The sequence below is a fragment of the Prinia subflava genome, chromosome 7 (genome assembly GCF_021018805.1).
Source record: "Prinia subflava isolate CZ2003 ecotype Zambia chromosome 7, Cam_Psub_1.2, whole genome shotgun sequence".
Taxonomy (NCBI): domain Eukaryota; kingdom Metazoa; phylum Chordata; class Aves; order Passeriformes; family Cisticolidae; genus Prinia; species Prinia subflava.
In genome coordinates, this window is record NC_086253.1 from 6,301,044 (window position 1) to 6,327,372 (window position 26,329).

Genomic DNA, 26,329 nt, shown 5'->3' on the forward strand with positions numbered 1-26,329 from the left:
TTCACCTCTTTTTATCTATTGTCAAAGAATCTCTTCTGTTCTACAAACACTTTTCTATTTTTTGGAGCTTTCTGAAAGTCAGTTTTATACTGATGACATCGTTTCACTACCATGGATGAAATCATCCACAGAGAGCATGGTTTTTTCACACAGCACTGCCTTGGGCAAGATCTTAAAAGGCAACAGAGCAGAAGACTCCATGTTATTTAAATATGAAGGGAAGAACAATAATGAAATAAAGACGAAAAAATAATTTTTAACAAAGCAACAACTGGAAGGGCAAACAGCAACAATTTCATGTTCAGCAAGACTTCTTAGCCTTGGCCAGCACTGTCTGTTTATATAACTGAAAGAAAGAATGCTGCCCTGAACTTGCCCATTATCCCACAGAAAAGGTATTGTGGGAATGTTAGCTTTTACCTGGCTAACTTCCAGATGCTGGCAAGAAAAAAACGCCCTTTTAAAATTTTAGTCAACTGAAAAATACTTGACATTTTTCACATTTTACAATTATTCCAAGTTATGTATAAACTAACACAGGCCTTGAACTAAATCCATATAAAATGGTCATAATAAGATGATGGACTGCTGTGCAAAAGAAAAATCGAGGGGTCTCACAGCCAAACCAAACAGCCAGTACTGTATCTCTCAAACCACAGCATCTCTGCTGAAAACGAGCACATTTCTAGAATAGCAGAAACGTTTGCAGTGTTTTTAAGAGCACTTGCTGGACAATGAGAGCATGAACTAAAAAAAAGAGTGCCATCCCAATTTCAGGAATGCAGCCTGTGATGCTGAGCTGGTAACATGTGACCAAGATGCTGTTTGAAGGCTGCACTCTGCCATACAGTTAATAAGAGAGAAATGCATCTTGCCATGCATCTAATACCTGCATGGGACCCACGACACAAACTGCAGCACAGAAGAATCATAGAATCGTTTAGATTGGAAAAGACCTCCAAGATCATGAAGTCCAACTTGACACTGCCAAGGCCATCACTAAACCATGTCCCAAGTGCCACATCTAGAGGTCTTGTAAGTATCTCCAAGGACAGCTCTACCACTGCCCTGGAGAGCCTTGGACAGCTTCCCTGGACAGTTTCAATGCTTGACAACCCTTTTTGTGAAGAAATTATTCCTAATATCCAGTCTAAACCTGATCTCGTAGGTGTAAAGATAAGTAAGATCTCACCTCAGCCTCTATTTCTCCAGGACAAACAACTGGACACACTTCAGCATCTCAGTGTCTTTTTTATAGTGAGGGGGCAACAGAAACACAGGGTTCAGGGTGTGGCCTCAGCAGTGCTGAGTACACAGGGACAATCAGTGCCCTGGTCCTGCTGGGTTCTACTGCTGATACAGCCCAGGATGCCACTGGCCCTCTTGGCTACCTGGCACGTTGTGGCTCATGTTCAGCCACTGTTGACCAGCATCCCCAGGTCCTTTCCCACTGGACACTTTCTACCCACTCTGGCCCCAGCCTGGAGCTGCAGAGGGTTGTTGAGGCCCAAGGGCAGGACCTGGCATTTGGCCTTCTTGAACCTCAGACCATTGATCCATCCTGCCCAGACCCCTCTGCAGAGCCCTCGTGTCCTCCAGCAGGTCAACACTCACACCCAACGCAGTGTCACCTGAGGACTTGCAGAGAGTGATGACCTCAATCCCCTCACCCAAGTCATCAATAAGAACATTAAATGGAATTGTAGAGCACCAAGCACAATAACTGCGGACTTGAGAAGACCCCAACACAAAATGAGCAAAAATCCCTTTTCTGTTTTAAACAGAAGGCATTTTTCTTGCTCTTTTCCATCTGGCACTTCAAGTAGCTGTCTTTACTTAACAGTCATCTTGAAGTTTTTAATAAGTCATACAATGTGCAAACTCAAACTGAAAGAAATTATCCCTTACTTCTTCTCTTCCAAAGTTCAACAGTTAAGCAAAAATAGCTCACAATCATGTCTCTGTTCCAAGCCTCTGCATCCCAGCAGGAGCAAGGGTACTCAGTGCTGGCACACCCTCCCCATGCTCCAGTGCAGAGCAGCACATGGAGCTGCAGCCTCCTCACTCACCAGTGCTCTGCTGCTTCATTTGCATGTGTGTCCTGTCAAGCTAATTGGAGGAACATAACTTTCCAATTAAAATATGCAGGAAGGGTTTTTGCTGTTGGAAATTACATTTTTAATTTGGAGAAAGCAAGTCCTTCAGTTACAGTGGAATGTTTCACATAGCATTGTGTTCAGTCAAGCCACAGGTTGTCTTTTTAATAAGTGCATTTACCTTAAGTCAGTTCACAAATGAAAGCTCACTGCCTCCCAAACTGTTTCCATGTGATAAGACTCAAAAAAGATCAACCAAGCACCTACTCAGAGCACCACTAACTAAAGAATCCTACTCTAATTTGATGTCATTTCCAACACATCCCAGAGTGCTTTCCCAGGTAAGCTCATCATCATTTGCATGCACAGTATGCAGGGTGGGAATGGGCACAGAAAAATTAAGTGAATTATCCCAGGTGACTTCTGAGGCTTCTCACAATGTGACAGAACCACCATGAGCATCTGGGCCATTCCACAGCCACTTGGGACATCTGCTACCACTGCCATCCTCTGCTCCCCTCTTTCTTCCAATTCCCCTGGCAATAATTAGACCACATTTGCCCTGAAAGTCATTATCTGCACTTGATTCCAGTACTCAACTAAGATTTTCAGTGACCAGAAACAACTTCTACAACAAAGAAAACAAATCAAAACACAAAACAAACCAACCAACCCATTACGATCAAAAAACAACTTCAGGAAGGTGATTCAGTTCCCATGTAGGACATTACATTCCTAACACAGGTCCTTCAGTGATGTTCCTTTTATAGAGAGGTACAAATCCCACACAAAGCAGCTGTATTTATGCTCAAGTGTGCTTCAAAACTAGAACACACATGCCTAACAATGTCATTGCAAAGTACAAAGTCATTTGGTTTTTCTGATTCCTAAATATCTTAATGCAAATGTGAAATAAGCTTAGTACACTTAGTCTCACTTTACTTACTTAAAAAAGAATTCAAAGAGGCTTCCACTACCTTAACTAACTTGATTTAAAATCATACTTAAGTAAATGCAAGCAGTTTCCCAAGTATTATATGGCTTATTCATGGACTACTTCTTTCACTGTGCACTCCTGTGATCAAAGACATCTTAGATGTAACAGGTGAGGTTATTTACTACTTGTAAAAACAACCACTGTTTAATCTTCTTTTTAGAATTAGTCTTCTAAAATGAAAACTAATTTTTATTAATTCTCTTTGAAAATCTAAGAGAGAAGTAAATTATTTTGAACATCATTTTTTCCTGCACAAAGAAAGAAAAAATCCCTCCTGTCAATAAATCTTTAGGGCACTTCAACAGCTGCTGGAATTTTGGAATATTCATCACTTCTATGAGAGAGTATCCCCCAGGACAGCAAAAAACCCCCAAACTTCAATATTAATTTCTTAGGAGTTTTTTTCCCCTTGACTGTGGGTCTAAGAAAATAGTTTCTATTTATATATTTGTTAACAGATTTAAAAAAAAAACCCAAAAAACAAAGCCACAAAGCTCAGAAACATCACTAACAGAATTTAACAGACTTAAAAAACAGTTCAGAGGGAAGATGGAAGCACAGTTATGAAAATCAATGCAAAACTGCAATATTCCCAGTACTTCAAGTTCCCAAATACCGGCTCCATCCAAGACACTCTTTTGCACTTTCTTTATTCACGGGACTAAGAAAATAAGACTTGGGATTTTGGAGAGTTCCCATAATCCTGAGTCTTTCAACTGAGTGGCAGAACTCGTTCCTCAACTGTAAGTAATAAAACAAACCAATCTTTGAACAAAATTTTAGTAGAAGCGTTATCCTGCAGTAACTCAGGTTTGGTGAGGAGGATGCAGCCAGAATCCTTTCGATTTGTGAGCCCACTCCCACTGATACCAAGCGGAAGCTGAATAATTCAATGTTCTGTAGGATCCAAATCTGCTAAGGCAGGAAAAGTTGTGCCTGCAGCTTGCTGTTCTCCTAATTCCTACTAAAAACCTTTTCTATTCCTTTCTCTAAGGAAATGGTTCTCACTGCTGAATACACAATGCTGGTTTTAAATTTTACATGGCTGCAGGGTGGTCATGAGACAAATGCTGAGAGTATCTGCCCACCGCTCTATTTACAGTAAGAAGGAAAATCATCTGGATTCAAAGATTCAAAACACGAGATCTTTTGAGCAAAGATATGGTAAGAAAAAGCCTTGAACAGAAGTCTGCCAAATACAAGCAACACACATAACCAGACCCAAAAAAAACTGTATTGTGAAACCTTTCAAAACCATACAATACTATAGGAATTAAGTAAACTTAAAACTCCCCTGCAATCCTCTCGTCATAGCTAATTTGTGATTTCCTGTACGCTCAGTACTAACAGCACAATGGAGCCTCTATTGTGGGCCTCCTCCCACAAGCTTTTAAAAAATGTAAGACATTCTTTTTATCTAGGCTGGCGTGGCTAAAATACATCAAGCTCTACATAGATAAATGGTAATTTTAGATGCTGCTTCTGCTCACAGAAACAAAAAATAAAAATGTGCTGCCTGGTGGTGCTGAGTTTAAAGTTCACAAAGGATCAGTGCTGTGGTGGCTAAACTTCTGACCATGGATCTCAGGCAGGGCAGATGAAGGAAGCCACTTTAGTTTTAGGGTAGCAAGAGAAGATTCCACATTGAGAACTCTCTGCAAATTCAACACAATTCAAATCAGCTTTAAGAGTCTCACAGGAGCTGAAAAAAATGAATGAAAATTTGACAGAATTCATGGGATAAAGTAACTGCAGTATTCACTGCAATCTTGATTGAGGGTAAAGCAGTAAGTCCTTTAGGTGCAACTAGTTTATGTAGGTACCAAAGATTAATATTGCACACTTTTTATCTTAAAGGATCCTGAAGGCTAACACAAACCAACCAAAATGAACATGACTTTCTGCTGGTAGCAGAAATGAAAGACAGTAATCCTGGCACAGGACAGGCTGGGAAAAAAGCACAACCAGCACAGACAGACTTTCAGTATGCAGAAGAGAATTTGGTGGGGATGCAAAATGAAACTTAAAATGCTGCAGTGGCTTTAATCAGCACCTTAATGACCTTTCTTAGTCAAGAAATAATATGTTAAAATGGAATTAGCTGCCCAGTTCCAGTCATCAGCATGGGAACATACACATACAACACTGAATTGCTAAAGATCATTTCTCAGTAACCCTGATTATATGAATGGGAAAATCAACGACATGAGAAAGGCTGTGATACACATTAATACTGTTCACTGAAGCACCAGACACACATTAAGATGGTTGGTAGACCACAAATGTGAAAACGCTCATTACCCGGTTGAAAATAAACAGTTTAACATATCTGGTACAACACATTAAAGTGAAAAAATATTTAAGTATCAGTTTAAGAGTTTGGAGGCTGGCTTGTGGTTATCTCTGCTAAACACTTTTGTCCTGCATGACTCTGCAAAGACTGAAGCTACGCACTCAGCAAGAGACAAACTGGCTGCAACCATCTAATGAAATTTGACTCATCTGGGAATTTTGATGAAGTGCTCCACACCACTGTTTCTGCTAAGCCATACATTTTCCTTGCAGGATTGAGAGTGCTGCAAATATGCAAAAAGCAACATCAATTTTGGACTGTTTGCCTTAAAATAGAAGGTTAATTCTGAAAATCCATATTCAGGTAAAAATACCACAGAAGCCGATGGAAACTTTGCAATTATAAATAAGAGGTACAGGGATCTGCATCAATGGCACAGTCATTATGGTCTGTCAGCCCCCAGCAGCACATCTTGCTGACTGCAAGTCTGACTAAGAAGTGCCTGGGGCAGCTCTCTCTTCCTACAAACCCTCCTTCACATCAGCCCAATCCAACTGGAGAGCACACATCCTGGTACAGCTCCTTTCTGGCTCATTCTCCCAACTTCTGACTCACCCAAGGGCTGTGATGACATTTCGCTGAGTGAAAAAAATCTGTGTGTAGTAGCAGATGATGAAAATCCCCTGCAGTGCTGCTTCTCTCCTGGCTCTTTTCTGAGCTCTGCCAGTGCACTGTCCGAGCACACTGCAGGACGGCCCACTGGCCATTCCTCTGCCTGGCCAGGACACAGGGCTCCATGGCACACGGTGCTCCTGCCAGAGGACAGGAATACAGCTCGATGGGAATGCAGCCTTGGAGAGTCCCATTTGCCACTCCTGCTGTCATCACGTGGCAGTCACAGGCTAATTCCTATTGATCATGTTTGGAGGGTGGGAAAGAAGAGCTGTCTGCCACATGGCAGCAGCAACAGCAGCGAGCCCGGCTTTCAGAGACTGACATGAGCAAAACTGAAAGAAGGACCACTCTCTTCTGCTGCCCCAAGAGCTCAGCTTTCCCAAACCACTATCTGACTGTCTGACAACCTGGGGGTGATGGCCTACATCCCTTCTGCACAAAACCAGACACATTCAGGTAAATATGTACAACACTGGGCTCTCCACCGTGGTTTCCCCAACTCCAGACATTCCTCGCTTCAGGAGGTCACGCATGAACCAAGCACAAAAGGTGCCAAAGCAACACCTGCTTTGAAAGGCAGCAGAAGTCGTGCCCTTGTTATGCTCTGCATGGCAATGTGATAATTCATTGCTATTAAAGCTTTCAGCACACCCCACGGGACAGAACTCCCACCTCCCTCATCACAGGGTGTGCCTGTGTCCCACAGCAGAAGATGGAATCCATCAAAAATGTTGGTGCTGTTCAGGAAAATCGTTAGAGCACACCCAACAATAAAGAGTTTGGGCTGCACACAGGAATCTGGAACTGTGACTCAAGTCAAGTAAGAAATGTTTCCCTGCTTCCTTCCTTTCTTTTTTTTGCGACTTGGCATCACAGCTCCCCTAAATAGACCAAAGGAGAGGAGGGGTAACGTGGTGAGCTCTGGCACACACACAGGCAGCAAGCACGAACAACTTTCACTGCAGACTTATGTAACTTTGCCAGTGGTGACACAACTCGCTGAAGGGTGGTTTAGGCACAGATAAGGGACATCCACTGACCTGTAAACAGAACTGTTAAAATATGCCTTAAAATACCTCACATAAAGCAAAATTATATAATCACATTAACTTGTGCTTTAATGCTGAGACAACAAAGGCTTCATATGCAACAGAAATAAAAGCTTTCTATTAATACCTCAACTTCAGAATTAGCTGAACAATTGTCCCCAGGGCCAGCTTTTTCTGCTTTCTGCACAGAATCCCTTCTGTCTGGCTACCCTGGCAGGTATACTGCAAGGAAGCACCTCTAAAAGCCCCTTGAAAAAGGCAGGTATAAAAAAAGATGAAAATGCAAGGATGAGCAATAGTCGTCCAAAATAAATACCAGCACCAAATATGCTATTGTATTAACTACACTTAGTTCAAAGAAAAAATATCAAACAACGTCAATTTTCAATTATGTTGATTAGACACAAACTGGATAATTAGCAAATAGAATAATAATATAGGAAACATGATATGTTTGAAATGAAGTGACAAAAATATTCCAGAAGAGAAAACAAGCTAATTCATAATCTTCCTCAAAAATTAATTACTCATTCTGCCATAGCAAACATAAACACTTTATGTTTCGCACATCAAAAAACAATTAACCTATTCATCTAAGGCACAGATGTTTTTCAGGAGAGGTTCTTTTGAGCGTTTTTGGGGATTTTTTTATTTAGTGTTTAATTTTACCTTGTGAAGTTGGTTTTTTTTTTACTATGATTTTATTACTGCTGGAGCTCCCATAGGGGTAAATACCCAGGTTAAGGCAGGCATTTGTGCCTGGGGTGGGGCTGGGGAATCCAGATCCAGATCCTCCCATCCCGACGCACCACAGACCGCAGCTACCAGGCAGCACAAATTACAGGAGCCCAGGGACCGTCTCCTGCCCCTCGAGGAACCAGATAGATTCTGGTCATGTTCAAAAACAATCTCAAGTTTTAACCCACTTCAACCACCAAACCAAAGCTGAACACCAAAGGGCCCCAAAAGCAGCAAAAAGTCTGATCTGGGGACTCTCAGTGTCTTTTTTGTGTCATGAACAATTTGGGACACTTACTCCCGTTTCCCCACACACCAGTTTCAGTCAGCCAACACTCGGATGCTGCCAGATTCTCCAAACACTCCTGATCACATTAATCATTTGGGGAGATGGGCTGAGGATTACTGTGCACTGGAAAAGATCCTGTCCTAATCACAGCTCAGAGATCCTGAACCGCCCGCCACAGCTGGAAGCGCCGCCGCGCTTCTCCAGTTCTCCCAGAGGAATACTGGCGAGGGAGCAAAGGGTTACACTGCAGCAGGAAATGTTAATTTTAGATTTATCTGCAACGCATTTTTCCTGATCAATTCACAGGCTAAAATGAATCATCATCTTTGCTCTTGAGGCAATAGGGGAGAAAGAGACCCAAAACTACAGCTGGGAATTTGTCTTCCCAAACTGTAAATCCATTGCTCTGCTGTCTGGGAGTGAGAAAGCACGTGCAGCTGAGGAACTAAGGCTAAAGGGCTCTGTACTACAACTTTTATCCTCACCTTAAGTTTTAGGACATGTATTAAAAGTGTAACTTCCTCTCTACTCTCACACTAAATAAATAATTACAGGGCCAGGAGGTGAGGGAGCCTCAGAGGAGGCTGCCACGCTGCTGCACTGCCAACTGCTCTGGGATTTGAAAGCTTGACACATGCTGGAGTATCACCTCATCAATGTTCCCAGCTGGCTTGGGAGGCAAAAACCTGACTGCTGCTCTTAAAGGCGGGACTCACACACCAGCAACCAAGTGCTCCAGATAAGCTCCAAGAAATACAGTTGTTACAAATGCATGGTATGGAAGCCAAAACAAAATGGCAACAAGAACTTTTAGCCCAAAACATCAGCACAGTTTCAAGCTCTCTATTTCACGTAAGGACATAAAGATGATGTTGCTTCTCAGTATCTTTGCTTAAAAGACATTAAAATCTGTGCCCTTTTACACACTTAATGCTGCTCAAACTGTTTTCTGGTAAAATAAGCTTTTTAGCTTTTTTTTTTCATATTTACAGTTTTCACATAAAAAAGGTACTTTGGGAGAATATCAGTTTCCTTCCCAAAAGGGATGACCCAGCCTGGTCAGTGATCTGCAGTAGATGTTCTTATTTGATACAGAGGGATTGACTTTATGTTTCAAAACGTTGGCAAGTGCACGACTGTATCTGTATGATAACACTCCACAGTATGCAGCCCAGTCCTAATCTCTCGGATCACGCTTCTGGCTAAGAGCTGCAACCCACTCTGTTTACACTGCAAATAAAACAATACCTCTCAGAAACTGAGAGATTAATAAATTGAAGGATCACACATTTTTAACAAAGGGCAGACACTATTTTATCTTTATGATGCAGAAGGACGAGTTAAGAGGTAACCAAACTGACAAGCTAAGGGCACTAGTAATTTGTTTTATCTTGCTATCAGAACTCCACAGGATGACAAAGTATCACAGCATATACAATATTTACGATGAGGAGCTCGCTACACATAGAGTACTGTGTGCTCGGAAGCTGCACGCTCCAGCTGCTCCTTAACTACATATGACAACACTCAACTGCAAAATTCACAAAGGTGACTGGCGTAGTTTCCTTTCAAAATAGCAGTTTCATTGACTAAACTCTTCTACTGAGCATGACTCCAGCAGTTCTCAGGATTATTACCACTTGCCAATTCAGTAACGAAGTAACACTGATGGAGAAACACCGAATCTGTGTTATTTGGGGGGTATGGGGGGTGTTTACAGAGGACAGAGGACACACCACCGACTCTGCACCGATTTATACCCTCAATGCCATCAAACAAACACACAGAAACCAATTTCACGTCCCAAGTATTATCCTCTACGAACATTGACAAAAAATGAGGGAACAATTTAACTCTCCCACTTTCATTTGTTTACAAACTGCATCCACCTCATAAACACTCATTTCTTGCTCAGGCTGGAAAAGAAGGCTGGCAGGCTGGGGGCAGAGAGCTGTTTGTTTCCTTTTGGTTTGAAATACACCAGTGCATTGTCAATGGGCAAAATATTTTATCACTACCTCACTCTGGGGACGGCTGACATAATGATAAACTGAAGAGAATGCTATCTGTCAAACATTAAGGAATTCCAATATTGAAATCTTGCTGCCTTTGGGGGTCAATAAAGAGCAACATTATAAAATACACCAAAGTTAGCACTTTGGTTGCTAATTTTACATCCTGCTTCACCAACGCACAGCTAAAAATAGATAAAAGAGATAAGAGCACAGAACAAAGAGATGCACTGGACAATTATCTTTCTGCTAGCAGTCTAATTTATAGTCAGCTTTTTAATCCTCCTTATTTATAAAGCAAACACATTTTCCAAGTATTACTTAATGCAATCTCAATATGAAATTATTAAAGAATCTTTTATTTTTCTTCAAGTATTTTCTTGCTCCATTCCTAGTGGGACAGAATAATGAGATTTAAAATATTTTAATAAGGGCATCAGGCTACTTGCCAAGGGGCTCGAATACTAAATAAGAATATTTACATCTTTTAAGACCCTGGAGGAGGAATCGGTGCAACGCACTTGAAACACGTACACAACATCGCGAATATGATGGTTAATTTTAATTCACAGGAAAAGAAAGTACACGCTCACTTCAGTTTATTAGGCCTCATTATTTTCAATGAGGCTAAAAGGATGATTATCTTTAGCTGCTCCAGCGTGGCCTAAAAGCAAACATTCTTCTTGATAAGGACAACACTTAATAAAATATAAGGCGCTGTGAAATTGTTCAATTTAAGTTACTACAGGTGAAATTTTAAAAACAAGCCCTTTAAACAATATTTTCTAGCCATTATTCTGTCCTGCTCTGTTCTATGACTTAACTCCTGACTTTGGAATTTCATTTTTTAGATGAAAACAAAGCAGCATAGCAGTCTGACTCATATCTACACTGTAAACAGGCTTATTCTATGCTTTGTAGCCTTCTTTTGGAAAATTTGCTTACAAAATGATAATGTTTATAAACAGAATCGACATTCTGTCTCCTTATGTCTAGAGGCAGGAAAAAAAATCACCTTCAGATTATCATGACAATTTATGCCAGGCAATTCTGGAGGCATAGCCGTAACATCACCCTGTGCATATTATTCATGTTACCTTAAAAAACAACAGCATAAATGCATGCTTAAAAAAAATAAAAGAAGGGAAAAGAAAGAAACAGAGAAATTGAGATTGAGGGTGAAGAGCCTTACCTCTGCTACACAACCCGTCCGCAGCTCTGCCAAAACCATCCCACCAGGCAGGCCTTAAGCACTTTTTTACAGCAATAAAACGCCGCTTTTAAACTTCCTGTTTATCCAAGCACCGGCCCAGCTTTCCCGCAGCTCGGAGCCGGCACCGCTCACCCCACGGGCGAGAGGGGGAACACCCCCGGCCCCTCCCGGGGGACCCGACACCCCAAACCCCTCCGGGGCGCAGCTTCACCGCCCTTTGAGTTTGGTACTTTGGGACGACTCGCACCCCCCGCCTCTCGTTTTTATTTCCCTTTATGTTTCCACCCAACCTCAAAAAGCAGGCACCGGGCAAAGTTGCGCCGGAGCTGCGGCCGCCAGGGCAGCCCCGCTGCCCGCGGCGGGGCCCGGAGCGGCGGTGACGGGCACACAAAGCGCGGCGGCGGCGGCCGCTCGTGTGTGTCCCCCCCTCCGCCCCGCTCCCCGCCCGCCCCGCACCGCGGCGAGCAGGCCGGATGGTTACCTAGAGGCAAGCCCTTGTTCAGGAGGTGCGAACTTCCCATGGAGGCGCCGCGCTCCGTCCGCGCCCGCCGCGGGGAGGAGGAGGACGAGGAGGATGCCGGGGGGCAGCGCCGCTCGGAGCCGCCGCGGCAGCCGCGGCATATGGCGGCCGCTCCGTGGGCGCCCCCGAACTGAGCGGCGCCTCGGTGCGCGCCCCCGCCGCCGGGCGCGTCCCCGCCGCCGCCGCGCGCACGCGCGCCCGCCCGCCCCCGCGGAGGGAGGGGCGGGGTGGGGCGGAGGGGGGAGGGGGGGAGCGGCCGCTGCCGCCGCCGCCGCCGCCGCCGCGCCCCCCAGGCTCGATCTCCTGGTTCTAGGCGGGCGCCGAGACAAACGAGACAGCGGGGCGGGCGAGCCTGGGTCGGCCGCGCGCAGCGGAACGGGGACCTGCCCGGGGACGCGACGTCGCCACTGCTTTCTTTTTTTTTCTTTTGTTTTGTTCTGTTCAAACTTCGGCAAAGTTAACGCCGTTTGCGTTCAGAGAGTCACGGAATGGGTCAGGCTGGAAGGGAGCACAGCGGGTCATCGAGTCCAACCTCCGTGCTCCAAGAAGGTTTTCCCAGAGCGCATGGCTCAGGATTGCATCCAGACGGGTCTGGAACATCCCCAGGGCGGGACAGTCCGCACCCTCTCTGGGCAGTGTATTCCGTGTGCAGTCACTGCACAGGACACAAGTTCCTCTCCATGTTCAGGTGGAACTTCCTGCCCATCGCTTTCTGCCCGTTCCTGGCATCCCAAAACATCATCACTTCTGGTGTTCTGCTGTATTTGTGATTCGGTTAAGGCTTTTCCCTCACGAACTAAGAGGAATTAAATACAGCCATAACGCTCTAATTTTGCCCCGGGTGAAGATCAGTGCCTCCTGCAGCTTCCCTAATCCGCCCTGAAGAGCTTCAGCACCAACCCCGCGGTCTCCGCAGGATGGGCACTGCCGTGAGCAGGGGCAGCTCTCAGAGGAATCGCCCAAACTCAAAGGATCCAGGGCGGGTTTCCTCCCCACGGGGATGCGCCCACCGCGCCCACGTGGCCGCGCTCCCGCGGGGTCACCGCGCCCGCCATGCCCTCCCCACCCGAACTGCGGCGGCGGCGGCCGACGCAAACCAAAGCGGCGGCGGCGCCCCCGCGGCCGCCGTGTCGGCTGACGGCGGCCCCGCCCGGGCGCGGTGAGGGAGCGGCGGCCGCCATGGCCCCGCCGCCTCCTGCCCCGCGGGTTTTCTCTCCTCAGCGCCCGGAGCTCCGCTCCGGCCTCCCCAGAAACTTTCACTCTGCTGGCACAGCCGCCCCTTCCTCCTTCCCAGCCGCGGGCGGGAAGCGGAGCCGCGGCCGTTCGCTCGTCCGTCCCCACCCACAGCCCAGCCCAGCCCGGCAGCGAACAGCCCTTCTCTGGGTTTTTCCAGAAATAAAACGATCGTTTCCTGTCAGCAAATGGCCCCAGCATCCCTTAGGGACCCCGACCCCTCGGATAAAGACGGAGACTCCTGGGTAGCAAGCAAGCAAGCTGCGAGAACGGACTGGGCTGTAGATTTTCCCCGGGCTTTTTTGGGAATTGGTCTCTATGTGGGGAATATTTGAACCCAGAGGTTACGAAGGGTGGTTTAAGCCTCCGAGTTGTGTGGATTTCAGGAATCCGTTCAGGGCACAACTCGAGGATTTTAGCACGCAGGCAGCCTTCAGCAGCTTGGCTCCAGCTCCCTGATCACTTGTTTTCCCCCGTCATTTCTCAGGTAATGTGTCCCTTTCATGGAATTATCCACCGGATTGGGACGTAACTCCCAGGACAAGTTTATGCAGCTTCTGACTTATCTCCGTTTTCCTCCTGTATTCCTGGGAAAGCCTTTCGTGGCTCAGCACAGACGTCCCAGACATCCCTCAAAGAACAGTTTCCCTAAATTCTCACTGTGCATCACCAGGGCAGCATCTAGCCAAGCGCCTCATGTGGGGTTTGTATAAATAAATTTGGGTTTAATCACTTTAAAGTGGCTAACCACTTTATTGCCATTTATAGATGTTAGCAAATATAAAAACACATACATATCAAAGCTCTAAGGAGAAAATCATTATTTTTTTCTCCCTCGCTGCTTCAATTGCCATGTGGCAAAGTATCAGGAATGAGCATTAGGGGGTGAAACACGCTTAAACCACAAGAGAAATATCTGTGAACATCAACAGTGATATGAAAATCTCCAGAAAAAAAAAGTACTAGTGGAAAATGAAAAAAAATCAGAAATGAAATTAAGAATTCAGTTGCGTTTTTTAAGAGAGAAACATAAACAGATCCAGGCACTGAGACCAGGTCCTCGGTGGGGTTACATGACTGGGCAAATGTTTAGGTCTAAACTGGAACTGCTGCTTCGGGGAGGGAGGGGAGTGTGGCACAAAATATTATGACAAGGGGAGTGCTCTAAGTGAGGATAAGTTGGCATGATGAACAGATGGAGGATTCAATAACAGGAGGTTATTAATACTGCAGTTTGGTATTCTCTATGCTACTTCGTGAAGGGATTCATATGCTTGCTCTTTTTCCTTTCTGATTGTACACAGCCCTAACAAATGCACACACTGCAGGTAACACGGGACTCAGTTCTCTCCTGGCACACCCATCACAAGTTCATTCTTCCTGGGAAAACATCAGGGGCTGGATCCTCAGCCGATGCTGACTGGACCACAGTGTTGCCCCCAGCAGCAGCAAGCCGAGCTGCACCTGCTGAAGGAAAGAGGTTATCCGACCCCATCTCCCCAGCCAAAAGGTCTCTCCACCCTGCTCGACAGCTGCCCTGAGGCACCTGCTCTACACAACAAAATATGCAGGCTCTCAGGATGGAAAAGAACATGAAGTAACTCGAGAGAAATTGAAGTTTCCCTTTAGAACACAGTGCTCTTTTTGCTTCAGAAAATGCAGCTCATTTTTCCCCAGATTCAGCCCTCCTCCTCTGCCTGGCTGTCAGTGGCCTCATTTTGGACTGGACATGAGAAAATCCAGGAGCAGCCCAGCGGACTCCAGTCAAGCCTCCAGTTGCCCCCATCCATTTTCTTCCTGCTTTCTCCAGCAGCTCTCCTGTGCATCACCTCACATTCAGTCACAACTCTTACACCACGGCTCACACAGCTACAATCCAAGTACATCCCTCACAAAGCATAGCAATGCCCATCCTCCTACCACATTTGAGCACTGCTGTTACTGCAACCTCTTTTTTCAACAGCTGAGTGTCTTCTGTGCCCTGCCCTAAGAATTCTGGCATTTTTCAAAGCCCCCAGACTGTTTCTTGGCTTCTTAAGAGTCAGCTGGAGGAGCACATGTGGTGCAGAGCAAATACATTGTTTTAAATGTATCTGTTAACAGCCACATGTATAATTTAAGTACAAGTTTTATTCCCCTCAGAATGGGCGATCATAAGGGCATGACCTTGTGCTTTCACAAATTCAGTGCATTAGGGTTTACTATCTTTAGCAGATGTGACTCTGAAGATACTGAAAGAGGAAGTTTTCCTAAGCAATGAGCCAAGATACATGCTGAATGTTTTCTGAAGTGAATGGTGAGGTTTGACAATTTTCTTACACAAAGATACTGCTATTGTGTGCTTACAGATTTTCTTTGGTTTGTCACAGCCATGCGTGCTGGTTCTTTCATGCATCATTTTGCTTTGTTATCAAACAGACGTCATTCATTGGAACAGTTTTTAAATTTAAAAACTTTGTGTGTTTCTAATCAAAATGCAAGATTATGTTTCAATGGAATATCTTAACTTTTGTCAATAGTAAATCTTGCAGATGCTGTTAGGAGATCCTAGGAGAGATTTATGTCAGAAGAAAAGAATGGTTGGATAAAGCAGGCCCAACACTTAACCTTTATCCTAATATAGATTGTTTAAATGTATAATCAAACTAAGTCAATTCAATTTATTTAAAATCTGGAAAGAAAACTTTGTTTGGATTTAAATATTTCCTTAATTCTTTCACTTAGATCCTCAAAAGCATTTGTTTATGTAACACACAGAGAGATCAGCCTACTTTGATTTTGCAATTGCGTATTTTAATTACAGTTTCTTTTTTTTTAGTTATAACTTCCTCTGTGTGCAACTTCCCACTTCAAGAAATTACTGCTTTCTGGTTCATGTGAAAGTCGTTTTGGAGAAAAATCTTCAGCAGGTTCTGAGGGGAAAATGGGAAAAAAAGAATAATTGACTGAAGAGAACCACCTCATCTTTAAGAAATTGTGGCCATTGCAAGCATGACATAAAATAGAGGACCTTCATCTGCTGTTAGAAAGAAGGTGAAGGATCAAAGTAGTAGATTAAAGTTCCACTTAACGAACAAGAAGTTCAGCTGTGTCAAACATTCAAAGTCATTTTTGAAATGCCAAATGTGCATTGCTCCTTTCTCAGAATGGAACAGCTCTACTAGCTCTGTGCTGGAAATATGAAGTGAAAAAGCGTGTAGTGAGCTGAATGAATGGAAGAATAAATTGACTTCAAACCACTGAACACAAAAAAACCTCTCTCCTCTGATGTTATCTGTATTAAGTGACCAAGGCATTTTCTTCTCAATCCCACCCTCTTCATGCAAGTGCTAAAAACGTTATAAACCAGGGTGGAATTAAATCCTCTGCATTTTCTGGCTGTCGTGAAACGAGACATATTATTTTCCATCTAGTCAGGAGGAGTTACCAGACCATCTCCAGGATGGTCTGTGTTCTGACTGAAGAGAAAAAGAAGACAGAGAAGAACAGCAGAAGAAACCTATCAAGAACCATTAGTGGATGTCAGCCATTGTCCATCTGTTCACAGTGGAATAAATCCAGAGCTGAAGGAACAACTGCAACCTGCCCCAGATGGCTCGCTCCCTCCTGCGCTGGCAGGGCTGCTTTGGGGAGCTGACATTGCATGAGGAAAAGGAGGAGTGGTGCAATCTGTGTTCCCAGGAATGAACACCAATTAACAGGAAAGGACAAAAAACAGGTTAGTGACCCTGGGAAGGTTTTCCCCTCCTCACCTGTCTGAAATCGTGGAGCTCATTCAAACTGTGTGAGTTGCAGAGATATTACGCTGAGGGTGCTGCTGCTAATGAAATCTTAAAAATTTACATTTAGCTGCTAACAAAATTCTGTGGACGGTGGGTATCCCTCACTTGGTGAGACCACAGATCCAGTTCTCTCCCCAAGTTTTAAAGAAGGCGTTTAGAATATATTACAGTCACATTCCATTAAAAATTATAATGCTCTATGCTTTCAACATAATGAACCAGTGCAACAACATTCTGCATTTACTTTTATAGGACTGGATTATTGAGTAGTAATTTACTTCTCAAGTTTTAAATCAGTCTGGGCCTAGTCATGAAGCAAAGTGCTATTTTTTAGATGATTAAGGGAAGTAGGCTCTGGCCTATGCAGAAGAGTTATGAAATCTGACTGTCTCTTTAGAATTATAATGAGAACCAGATACTTTTTATGATGCTGCATTTTGCATGCAAAAAAAATGAGATCTACATATTAAGGCCAACTGAAAGGATCAAAACCCACAAGTCTGTACTAGATTCAATAACCTGTTTAGTGGTGGTAAATTCACAGGTAATATTGAGAATAATGAACCATTCAATTGCCTAAACAGAACCAGTGGATGTCCTGAGTGAACTTACTACTGTGGGTGTGTCTTACTGGGCTGCAGTGTCATTTGCACTCTACTATCCTCCACCTCCTCTTGAGTGCTAACACTTGCATCTAATTGCTAACTTGGCATCATATTTTTGTCAAAGTTGCACAACAAATAGCCAGGGAAAAAAGCAAAAGTTGTATCAGAGATAGTTTCAAGTTCCCAAACAATTATATTTGCATTTGTGACCGTCATTCATTCACCAGATGGCACAAAAAGCATCATTCTTCCTTGTTTCGAACATGCACCAGAAGACTGAGGATGCCCTCAAGAAAAATTAAAACAAATTTAAGAATTTTAAACAGAAGTATGAAATCAAAGCTACATCTCACTAAGAATTTAGCAAGAGACTTTGGTCTGAAACCAAGCACAAGTCTAACCCATCTGAAAAACCATCAAGGATACTAAAGGATGAAAAGAGCAGGACAGTGTTACATGAAAATGTCCATTTGCTGTCGAGGACCTTAAGCCCAACCATGCACACTTCCCACTGATAACTGTTAGATAATTTAACAGACTACAATAAAACATGCAAGCTCTACCTGGAGACTGAAATTATTTAATTTAAGAAGTAGTATATCCAGAGATTTGTAAACAAAATGAGAAAAACATCCTATTAAATAGGTAAAAATAATACCAATGTTAGTGATGTTTGCACTCTAGGAAAACAGGAAAATTAGAGTAGAGAAGAACAGTAAGCAAAGAGATGGGCAGTGAAAATCAATTCCGTATTTACAACATATGGAACAATATACAGGCTAGGCAATCCATTACAGTGAATGGTCAATGGTTTTAGAACAGTAAAAAGAAACTAGCAAGGTTTCATGTGTAAAAACCATACCCCATTAGCCAAAGAAGCATATTCCATGTTCTCTGCCTCCATATACTGGCAACACACTGATACAAATACATGTATCCTTTCCTAACAAAAATCTATAGAAAGTTATTGAGAAGCCCACCTTTTTTCTTTTATTAAACCAAAATACTCTTGTGCAGCTTTTTTACTTTCTATTCCCAAGACTTAAAACTGAATAGCTGAAAAGTAAACTGCAAGTAAGCCTTATCCCTATGCAGGACTTCTGAGATACAATTCAGATCCATAAGGGACATCAATTTATGTGATTTACAGAGTGATGTGAAAAAAAAAAAATATATATATATATTGAAAACACTCCCTTTGTATAGTTGAATAATGAGAGAGCAGCATGTTCTCTTAGCAGAAAGATCACACTACTTATATCCATGTAACACAGAATTTCACTACAGAAGCAAAGGCGATTCAAAGAGGTGATAATCAGTATCAACAGATTTACTGCTATTTGAGCTGATCTTTACTGCCAAATACCCTGACTTAGAGACTAAGGCAGTGCTGAGCATTATGATAGGATGGTATTATTTAAAGATTAATGGATAAACTTTCCAAAGGCCTTATCATATTACATGGAGAAGATACTGCAGAGAGAACACATCTCATGAAAATGTTTGCAAAATCATTGTCTTTTTAACGGTTCAACTCCTCTACACAGGAAAACACCATCTGACAGAGATGTTTTGTTCAATTTGTATCACAGCACAGCACAGCTCTGGTCCTACAAGTGTCTTCTGGGAACTCCATCATCTCACAACAACCATTACTCTCGACAGCAGGATTTAAACACAGCTCTTGTTGTGCCAGGCAGGCATTGCCAAGGTGGCTGGGCTGACACATCTGCAGTGTTTGTGATTCACAAATGGCACTGTGGAAAGCCCATAAAGAGTTCACCCTGAGATATAAACTGAATTCTTTGAGATCACTGACTGCAACCATTAACCCAGCACTGCCCAGGCCACTATTACACCATGTCCCCAGGTGCCACATCCACGTCTTTTAAATACCTCCAAGGACACTGACTCAACCACTGCCTGGGCAGGCTGTTCCAATGCTTGGGCACCCATTCCATGTGGAAATTTTTCCTGATATCCAATCTAAACCTCCCTGGCACAACCTGAGGCCACTTCCTCTTGTCATGTCACTTGTCCAGGTCCTCCCCTCATGCCCTGAGTGAGTCACTCTGTCACAGAAGGGGATCAGGTTGGTCAATGCCTTTCATAAAGCCCACACTGACAGGCCTGTAGTTCCCAGATCCTCCTTCTGGCCCTTCTGGTGGATGGGTGTCATATTTGCAAACCTCCCCTGGGACCTCCCCAGTGAGCCAGGACTGCTGGTAAATGATAGAAAGTAGCTTGCAGAGCAAAACAAACGGCATTAAAATAAATTCTATGACAGTTTTGAAAGGTAAATTTCCTGGAACAGAGCATTGAGTAGAAGAGGACTTGGAACATTATGTACCTTTTGAAAGCATTTCAATTAATGCACACCATGTTTCATATCTTGCTTTTTTCATGTTTTTTTTCATTTATTTCATCAAGACAATTACTTGGTTTCTTAACATATGCTGTCTTTTTCATGAAGCAGGGTAGCTTATACTGCTTTTATGTAATGAACTATTATTTTTCACTACACTGATGTGCCATCTGAATTACAAGATCACAAGTAACACAGTAAACATTAAAATCTGCAACACTGATGCAATCAACAATTTTTAAGTTTTCATTTTTATCACATAATTCCAAGATCTTAATGTATATAAACCCTCTTTTTTCTTTAAATTCTTACGGTTTCATTGGGTCCTATATAATTTTATGATCAGCTGAAGAGTCACTGATATTAGAATACTCTTTTATTAATTTGTAGTATTTTATGTATCTGGAAGAATGATTACAGTACAGGCTTGTACATCACCACAGGAAGAAGAAAGTTCAGCAGACGTAGACAAAAAGGGAAATACTTCCATGCAGACAGATTGGGTTCTTAATTGAAATGATTTGATACGCCTTATGAACAGTGCAAGTTATATCACAGATGATGAAGTTACCGTAGGAAAAATGTACTTTAAATTTAACTACTACAGGCTAAAGACAACTGAGCTGTAATAATAAGTAAATGTATATAGATAAGGTATAAATAATTAATTCTCTTTTCCTGATAGACCTGGAAACAAATGGGAACACGCTGTGTATCGCTGTACTGAGCTGATCTCTAACTGAAGTGGCTTCCGAGACCTGTGACCCAGAAAGGTTAAAGTTTGTGTCTTTCCCAAAGGCTGCACCTCTATGATTAACATCACAGAGAAGCCCACATCAGAAAGAACTATCACAAGAGAGGAATGAACAATAATTCACGGAGATAATAAATTGTCTAAAGAGAAAAAGAAAAAACAACCCTACTTTGGTTCAATGAGTATTTTGAATGCTTTTCCTTTTATGCATCATAACTGTAACTTTTACTAAATACCAAGTACTGAAGGAGATGATTTGTTTGTTTCTTGAGGTTTTACAATCACAAGCAGAATTAAGTGTTCCCAGTCTATTCCTGAATCTTTCCTGACAAAAGGTTTCCAACTGTACTAAAATCTATGGATGTTTTCAGATGTAGACAGATGTCTGAGAGGCCACGGGCTGAGGTCATCAAACTCATCTCATTTGTGACCTAGGTTGGTCTCTTGGCTCTCTTAAAAAAAAAAAAAAAAGCGGGGGGGTGGCAGGGGGAAGGAAAATGATGGAAGGGAAAAGACACAAAAGAAATTGTTTGCTAATTTATCTAGAAATTTTCTCTAGTAACTTTTAATCTAACAGCACACACACAGTTCAGCAGCATAAAGCTAAGATGATGCACATTGAGAAGATATATAATATATACTTGGTCATCTATCATTAACTGCTCCTCACAGCCTAATTATTGTTTATGGCATTATTAGCAGTCAACTGTCTGTTATTTTCTGCACATCTAACCAACCAGATTTTCAAGAACTCACATTTAAATCTCATTTCAAAGGCCATTTTACTGCACTGAGTTAAATTGCTTAAATGTATATGTATTTTACATAAACCTTCATTTATCAACAAACAGCTCAATTTCTTGGTTCTTGAAACATTCAAAGGGAAAAAAAAAGTACCACGCTGATGCTGACATCATTTTGGCTGCTTAAGGGAAGACAAAATTGGGTCTCTCAAAGCTGCAGGCAAAATACTACAATGGCTAACAAATATTCCTTGTGTATACATGATTGGAACGGCTGTCTCCATTGGGCACTGACTGTACACTGTGGAGCACAGAATGCATTCAGAGAATATTTTATTGTTAGAGGCAGTTCATGTGGACATGCAGTACTCAAACAGTTTGTTTTACAATCGCTGCTACCTGCTCCCTGACCCCAGAGATGCCTTCTTGCTTGCATCAAACAGCCACCAAACCTCCAAAACACTACAGAAATCCACCATGTAAATAAATAAATATATAGACTCATGGACCAGGGATCTAGTTAGAAAAAAAGAGCAAAGATTCAGTGATGGCAAATTTTCTGAATCTTTTTCCCTCTGATGGCTGCAGGGTAGTGTAAATTTTTACATATAATCCACTGTTAAGATCAACACTGTTTCTGCTCTTAAAAAAAAAAAAGAGGAAAGGAGAAAAGAGGTTTTGCACAGGAGCATTAATAGTTCCACTTGCCCTGTGGCAAATGGGGAAAATATGTCAATGTGAATTACTGTACTGTCTCCATGGATCAAGATTTCTCTTAGTGCTTTCAAAATTCCACTAACAGAAACAATTGCTAAGAGCATTTGCTACTTAGCCTGCTACGCTGGAATCAAATAAGACCTTAGGATCAACTAATGCTAAAATATTATCTTCTGTATTGATTTTCTCTCTCTACATTAACTGAGGAAAGAAACAGCTAAATAATTTCAGCTGGAAAGAACAGTCTATTGCTCTCACAAGGACATCCAAAGAACTTAAATAATCAGGATAATTGCAAAATAGATTTCTGAGCAGCTCACGCTATCAGAAATGTAAGAATATCACAGTATAATTCTACTTCTTTCTGACCCAAACAAGTTGTATTATATATATTACTCACTACATGGTTAAATGCAACATCTCTCTCTACAGAAACCACAGAGATGCATTAGAAAAAATAATTCTAATTGTGAGCAGTTGTGCATGCACATTCAGGTTTGAAGGAGTGAGCCAAATACTAATAAATACATTCCAAGTCCATTTTCTCTACTGGAAGGCTATTTTATGGGAGGTTTATTAAATTCTTTTTTAAAATATCTTTTTCCTAGTATTAGATTATGGTCTCAATTAATTAATAAAGTACAATTGTTGAAGTTCTTGGGCCATTGAGCAGATCCGGTGTGAAACTTTATTTCTAAGCTCGATCTGGCCAACAAGAATGAACAACTAATGCAATCCAGACACTATGTATTTACACACTGTTGATTATTTCTACTAAATAGCAAATTATTTTCATTAGAAAGTAATAATCTTAACTCTTATACTACATTCATCACCAGGATTCATAAACATCTAACAACTTCATTTAAGGCAACCACAAAGATGCAATAAATTAGAGCTTTGTAGGATGTCTAAGTTAGCACAACTAACATTCTGGTTTGAGAAGTTAGTGCTACTCAAGGCTGATAAAAACAAACACATATTAAAAGGATTATGATCGGTTATTTTAGGACACATTTATCAATGAAAAACTCTCTCAACAAAGATGTTTCTAATGGGTATTTGTCATCATCTTCACCAACAATGTGGACATAAATAGAAAATCTTTGCAAAAATTACTATGGCCATCATAAAAACAATAATAACTGACTAAAAATAATAGCAAAAGTGCAGTCATGCAGTCATTTTGGATGACAGATAAATAAAGAAACAAAACATGCTTTAATAAATCCAAGATAGAAAGCTTTGCCATTAGAAAAGACTACTGTTACACTGACAGGGTAGAGAATTAGAGGCTTAGAAGGGATGTGCAACTGTCTGAGCTCCAAGAACCACACCTTGACAGGAGGAAGTCATGTTTTCCTTGAAAAAAATCCTTTAATTCAAGTATGGAGGAAATTTTTGCCATTGTGGAGAAGATTACCAATGTTATAAACTGTTGCTGCCAGCTCTGGCATCCATATTCTGTATGGGCGAAAAGCTGCAAAGAGAAAAACTCAGTGCTGGTGAAAAAAAAGCCATGAAGAACACAAAGTACTCAGATTCCCAAAAAACCCCTGAGAGATAACGTGATTACACTTTGCAGGGGGAAATACCAGGCACTAAAAGCCTGCCTAATCTTAAAGAAAGACATCCTAACACAGAGCAGCTTAGAAGCTCATTCTAAAGTCTGTATTTTCTAGCTTACTTCTTGTTGTTGTTCAAGTGGATGTTATTGACTGTATTACAAAGGTTATGGTCATGTCTTTGTCTCCTGAATACTTCATATATCTTTCTGAAAGAGCAGTCTAATAAAACATTTGGAGGTGAACTGTATTAGGTATGTACATGACACAAAGAGGGTTTGAGGTAACCTGGTAACTCCTTACTGTTCCTGCACTTTGGGGAGTTACAGCTCCAAAAACCTGAAGTTGACTAATGGTTAGTCACTGCTCCACCCCCTCGAGGAACAAACAGAACAGATGAGCTGTCTCTCACTGAGCATCATCTCCTGATATCAGTCTCTCCCTGCTCGTGATGTCCATTAACAAGAAGCAATTACTACTGAGAAGCTGTGATGAAGAGGGATATCTTACTATAAACCAGCTGATTTCCAGGAGAGAGCTCGTGGTGATCCCACTGAGAGCACCACAGACAAGAGGAAAGACATTTCTCCAGGCCTCCAGAGGAAGGCATACACAGCATGGGAAACACTGACCTTGAGGACTTTCAGTTCTAAATTAATAACAAGTTCTTTTTACTGTTATTAAATAACTGAAATGGTTTGGGGCTCATGTGCTTGTGTATCCAAGTGCACCGAAATGGGATGTCTGGAGACCAGCGATGGATAAACAGATCAGATGGAGTTTGTGGCACCTTCATCACCCCACACAGGGATGCTGCTGGCAGAGGTGTCCTCCATCAGATAATGGCAATGACTCCTGAAGGACCAACACTGCTGCCTTGCTCAGGTTTAGCTCAGTCAGTGCTTCTCTAAACACGTTGTCTCTCAGCACTGCAACACTTTTCTTCTATTCTGTCGAGCAGAACTGGATGCTGCCCACCAGTTTTTGGTATTTAATTTGCTGACATTCTAACTGATGACGCAGCTTAGACTTTTCCATTCAGTTTGCAAAAAACTGCACAAGACAGAGCCTACAGGAATTCTGCTGGCAGTCACTTTTGTAAGGGAACAGAGGCACCTCAAAACTGGGAGAAACTAGACGGATTAATGCTCCAGCCAAGATTTGGGAAACATACAATCAGTCCCTGATTGTGTCACCAATCTCCTATCAACCTTGTGATGCTAAACCACTTCCCTTCTATGTCTGTGTATCCAGGTTCCTCATGTTTAAAATATGTATAATATTTGCCTATTAAACACTCATGCTTGCTGTCAGAGCAAATCCATAAAATATTTAGATATCCCACTACAACTGAGGAGTAATCCTCCAGATGACTAATGAGACCAAGAACAGGCATACATTCATCCATGGTGTTGATCTCAGCTGTGTCTGCAGTGTGGCATCACTCTGGTTTTGCAGTGGACATGGTAAAGATAAGACAGTGCTAGCCTGTAAAGAAATATCCTACAGCAATCTGTAGGAGGCTGACTGCCTAACCTGCAGTTTGCTCTCCCCCCTGATCTGTCTTGTGTTCATGAATAGAGGTCTCCCTATGGCCAATTAAGTGAAGTTCCTATTGCTAAAAAAAAATTTAAAAATAAAAATTTAAAAACAAACAAACAAAACCAAACAAACAAACAAAAAACCCAACCAAACAAAAAACCAAAAACAAAACCAAAAACATACACAAAACCAAAACCAAAACAAACCAACTTGAAGGTCTGTAAAATTACATTTGTTTTAATACAACTACTGTGTTTTGAAAGTATCACAGCCTCCCACTGAATCATATTTTAACATATCTTTTGTTGACTTCTGCTAGAGCTGAACATTTTATACAAAGAACAAAGCTGATGAGAGAAGAGTGGTCCTTTCCAAGGCAGATAAACCTGGCAGGTCAAGATTAAGGAAAAAAAAACTTACTTTCATTTTAAAACAAAAATCCAATTAGGAAGCTAAACTGTAAAAATTGAGGCAAGAATTCTGTTGGGCAAGTTCTTGAAAGATCACCAAAACAGTAATAAATTAATCATGGAGTACGAAAAGGAGAAATTGAGATGAATAAAAATTGTATTCATGTGTTGCAAAAGCATTTACACCACCAAAAAACTACTGTTGTTAGAATCAAGAAAGACTGTCAACCCCAGTGTGGTTTATACCTTTATTTTTAAATGCCAGATATACCTGTGTTGTACAGAACTAAGCCCAGCAGGTGTAAGACAACCTTGCTTTCTAGGAGATGGCTATCTCAGCTGTGAGCTTTTAGCAATCTGTGTAACTGTACTCCAGTCACAACCATATCCATCAATAATGGATGTCAGTGCCTCCATCTGCCTGGGCTCTTCTCTCATCCTTATTTTTTACCCAGCAAAGACCTGCACGTGTTTAACTCACCATGCCCTGAGCCCTGGACATCCACCCCTCGGGCCCAGACACACAGATTCTCTGAATCCAGCTTAAACCAAAATCTGCCAAAAGTTGACTCCTCATCCTCCCCCACAGGGCTACTGATAACTGCACAAAACACTTCTTGAATTAATAAAGTAATCATATATTTTCCTGAGAGGCACAACACACACTTATCACTTTTGCAAGTTATATTTATGGCACATGAAGTAAGTGTGAACTGTGTGTAGGTCTACAG

The 26,329-nt window shown here is 42.1% G+C and overlaps 1 protein-coding gene across 4 annotated transcripts in view; it reads right to left on the minus strand.

Annotated features, from left to right (window-relative positions):
- Positions 1–26,329, minus strand: part of CTBP1 (C-terminal binding protein 1) — a 240,701-nt gene that overhangs the window by 55,290 nt on the left and 159,082 nt on the right. For 2 of the 4 annotated variants that reach the window (XM_063401449.1, XM_063401450.1), the window contains exon 1: positions 11,844–12,084. The exons of the other annotated variants lie outside the window; for them this stretch is intronic. In XM_063401449.1, coding sequence (XP_063257519.1) covers positions 11,844–11,883 — 40 coding nt within the window. In that variant the 5' untranslated portion in view covers positions 11,884–12,084. Of the gene's footprint in view, positions 1–11,843; positions 12,085–26,329 lie in introns of those variants that run through there. 4 annotated transcript variants of the gene reach the window in all.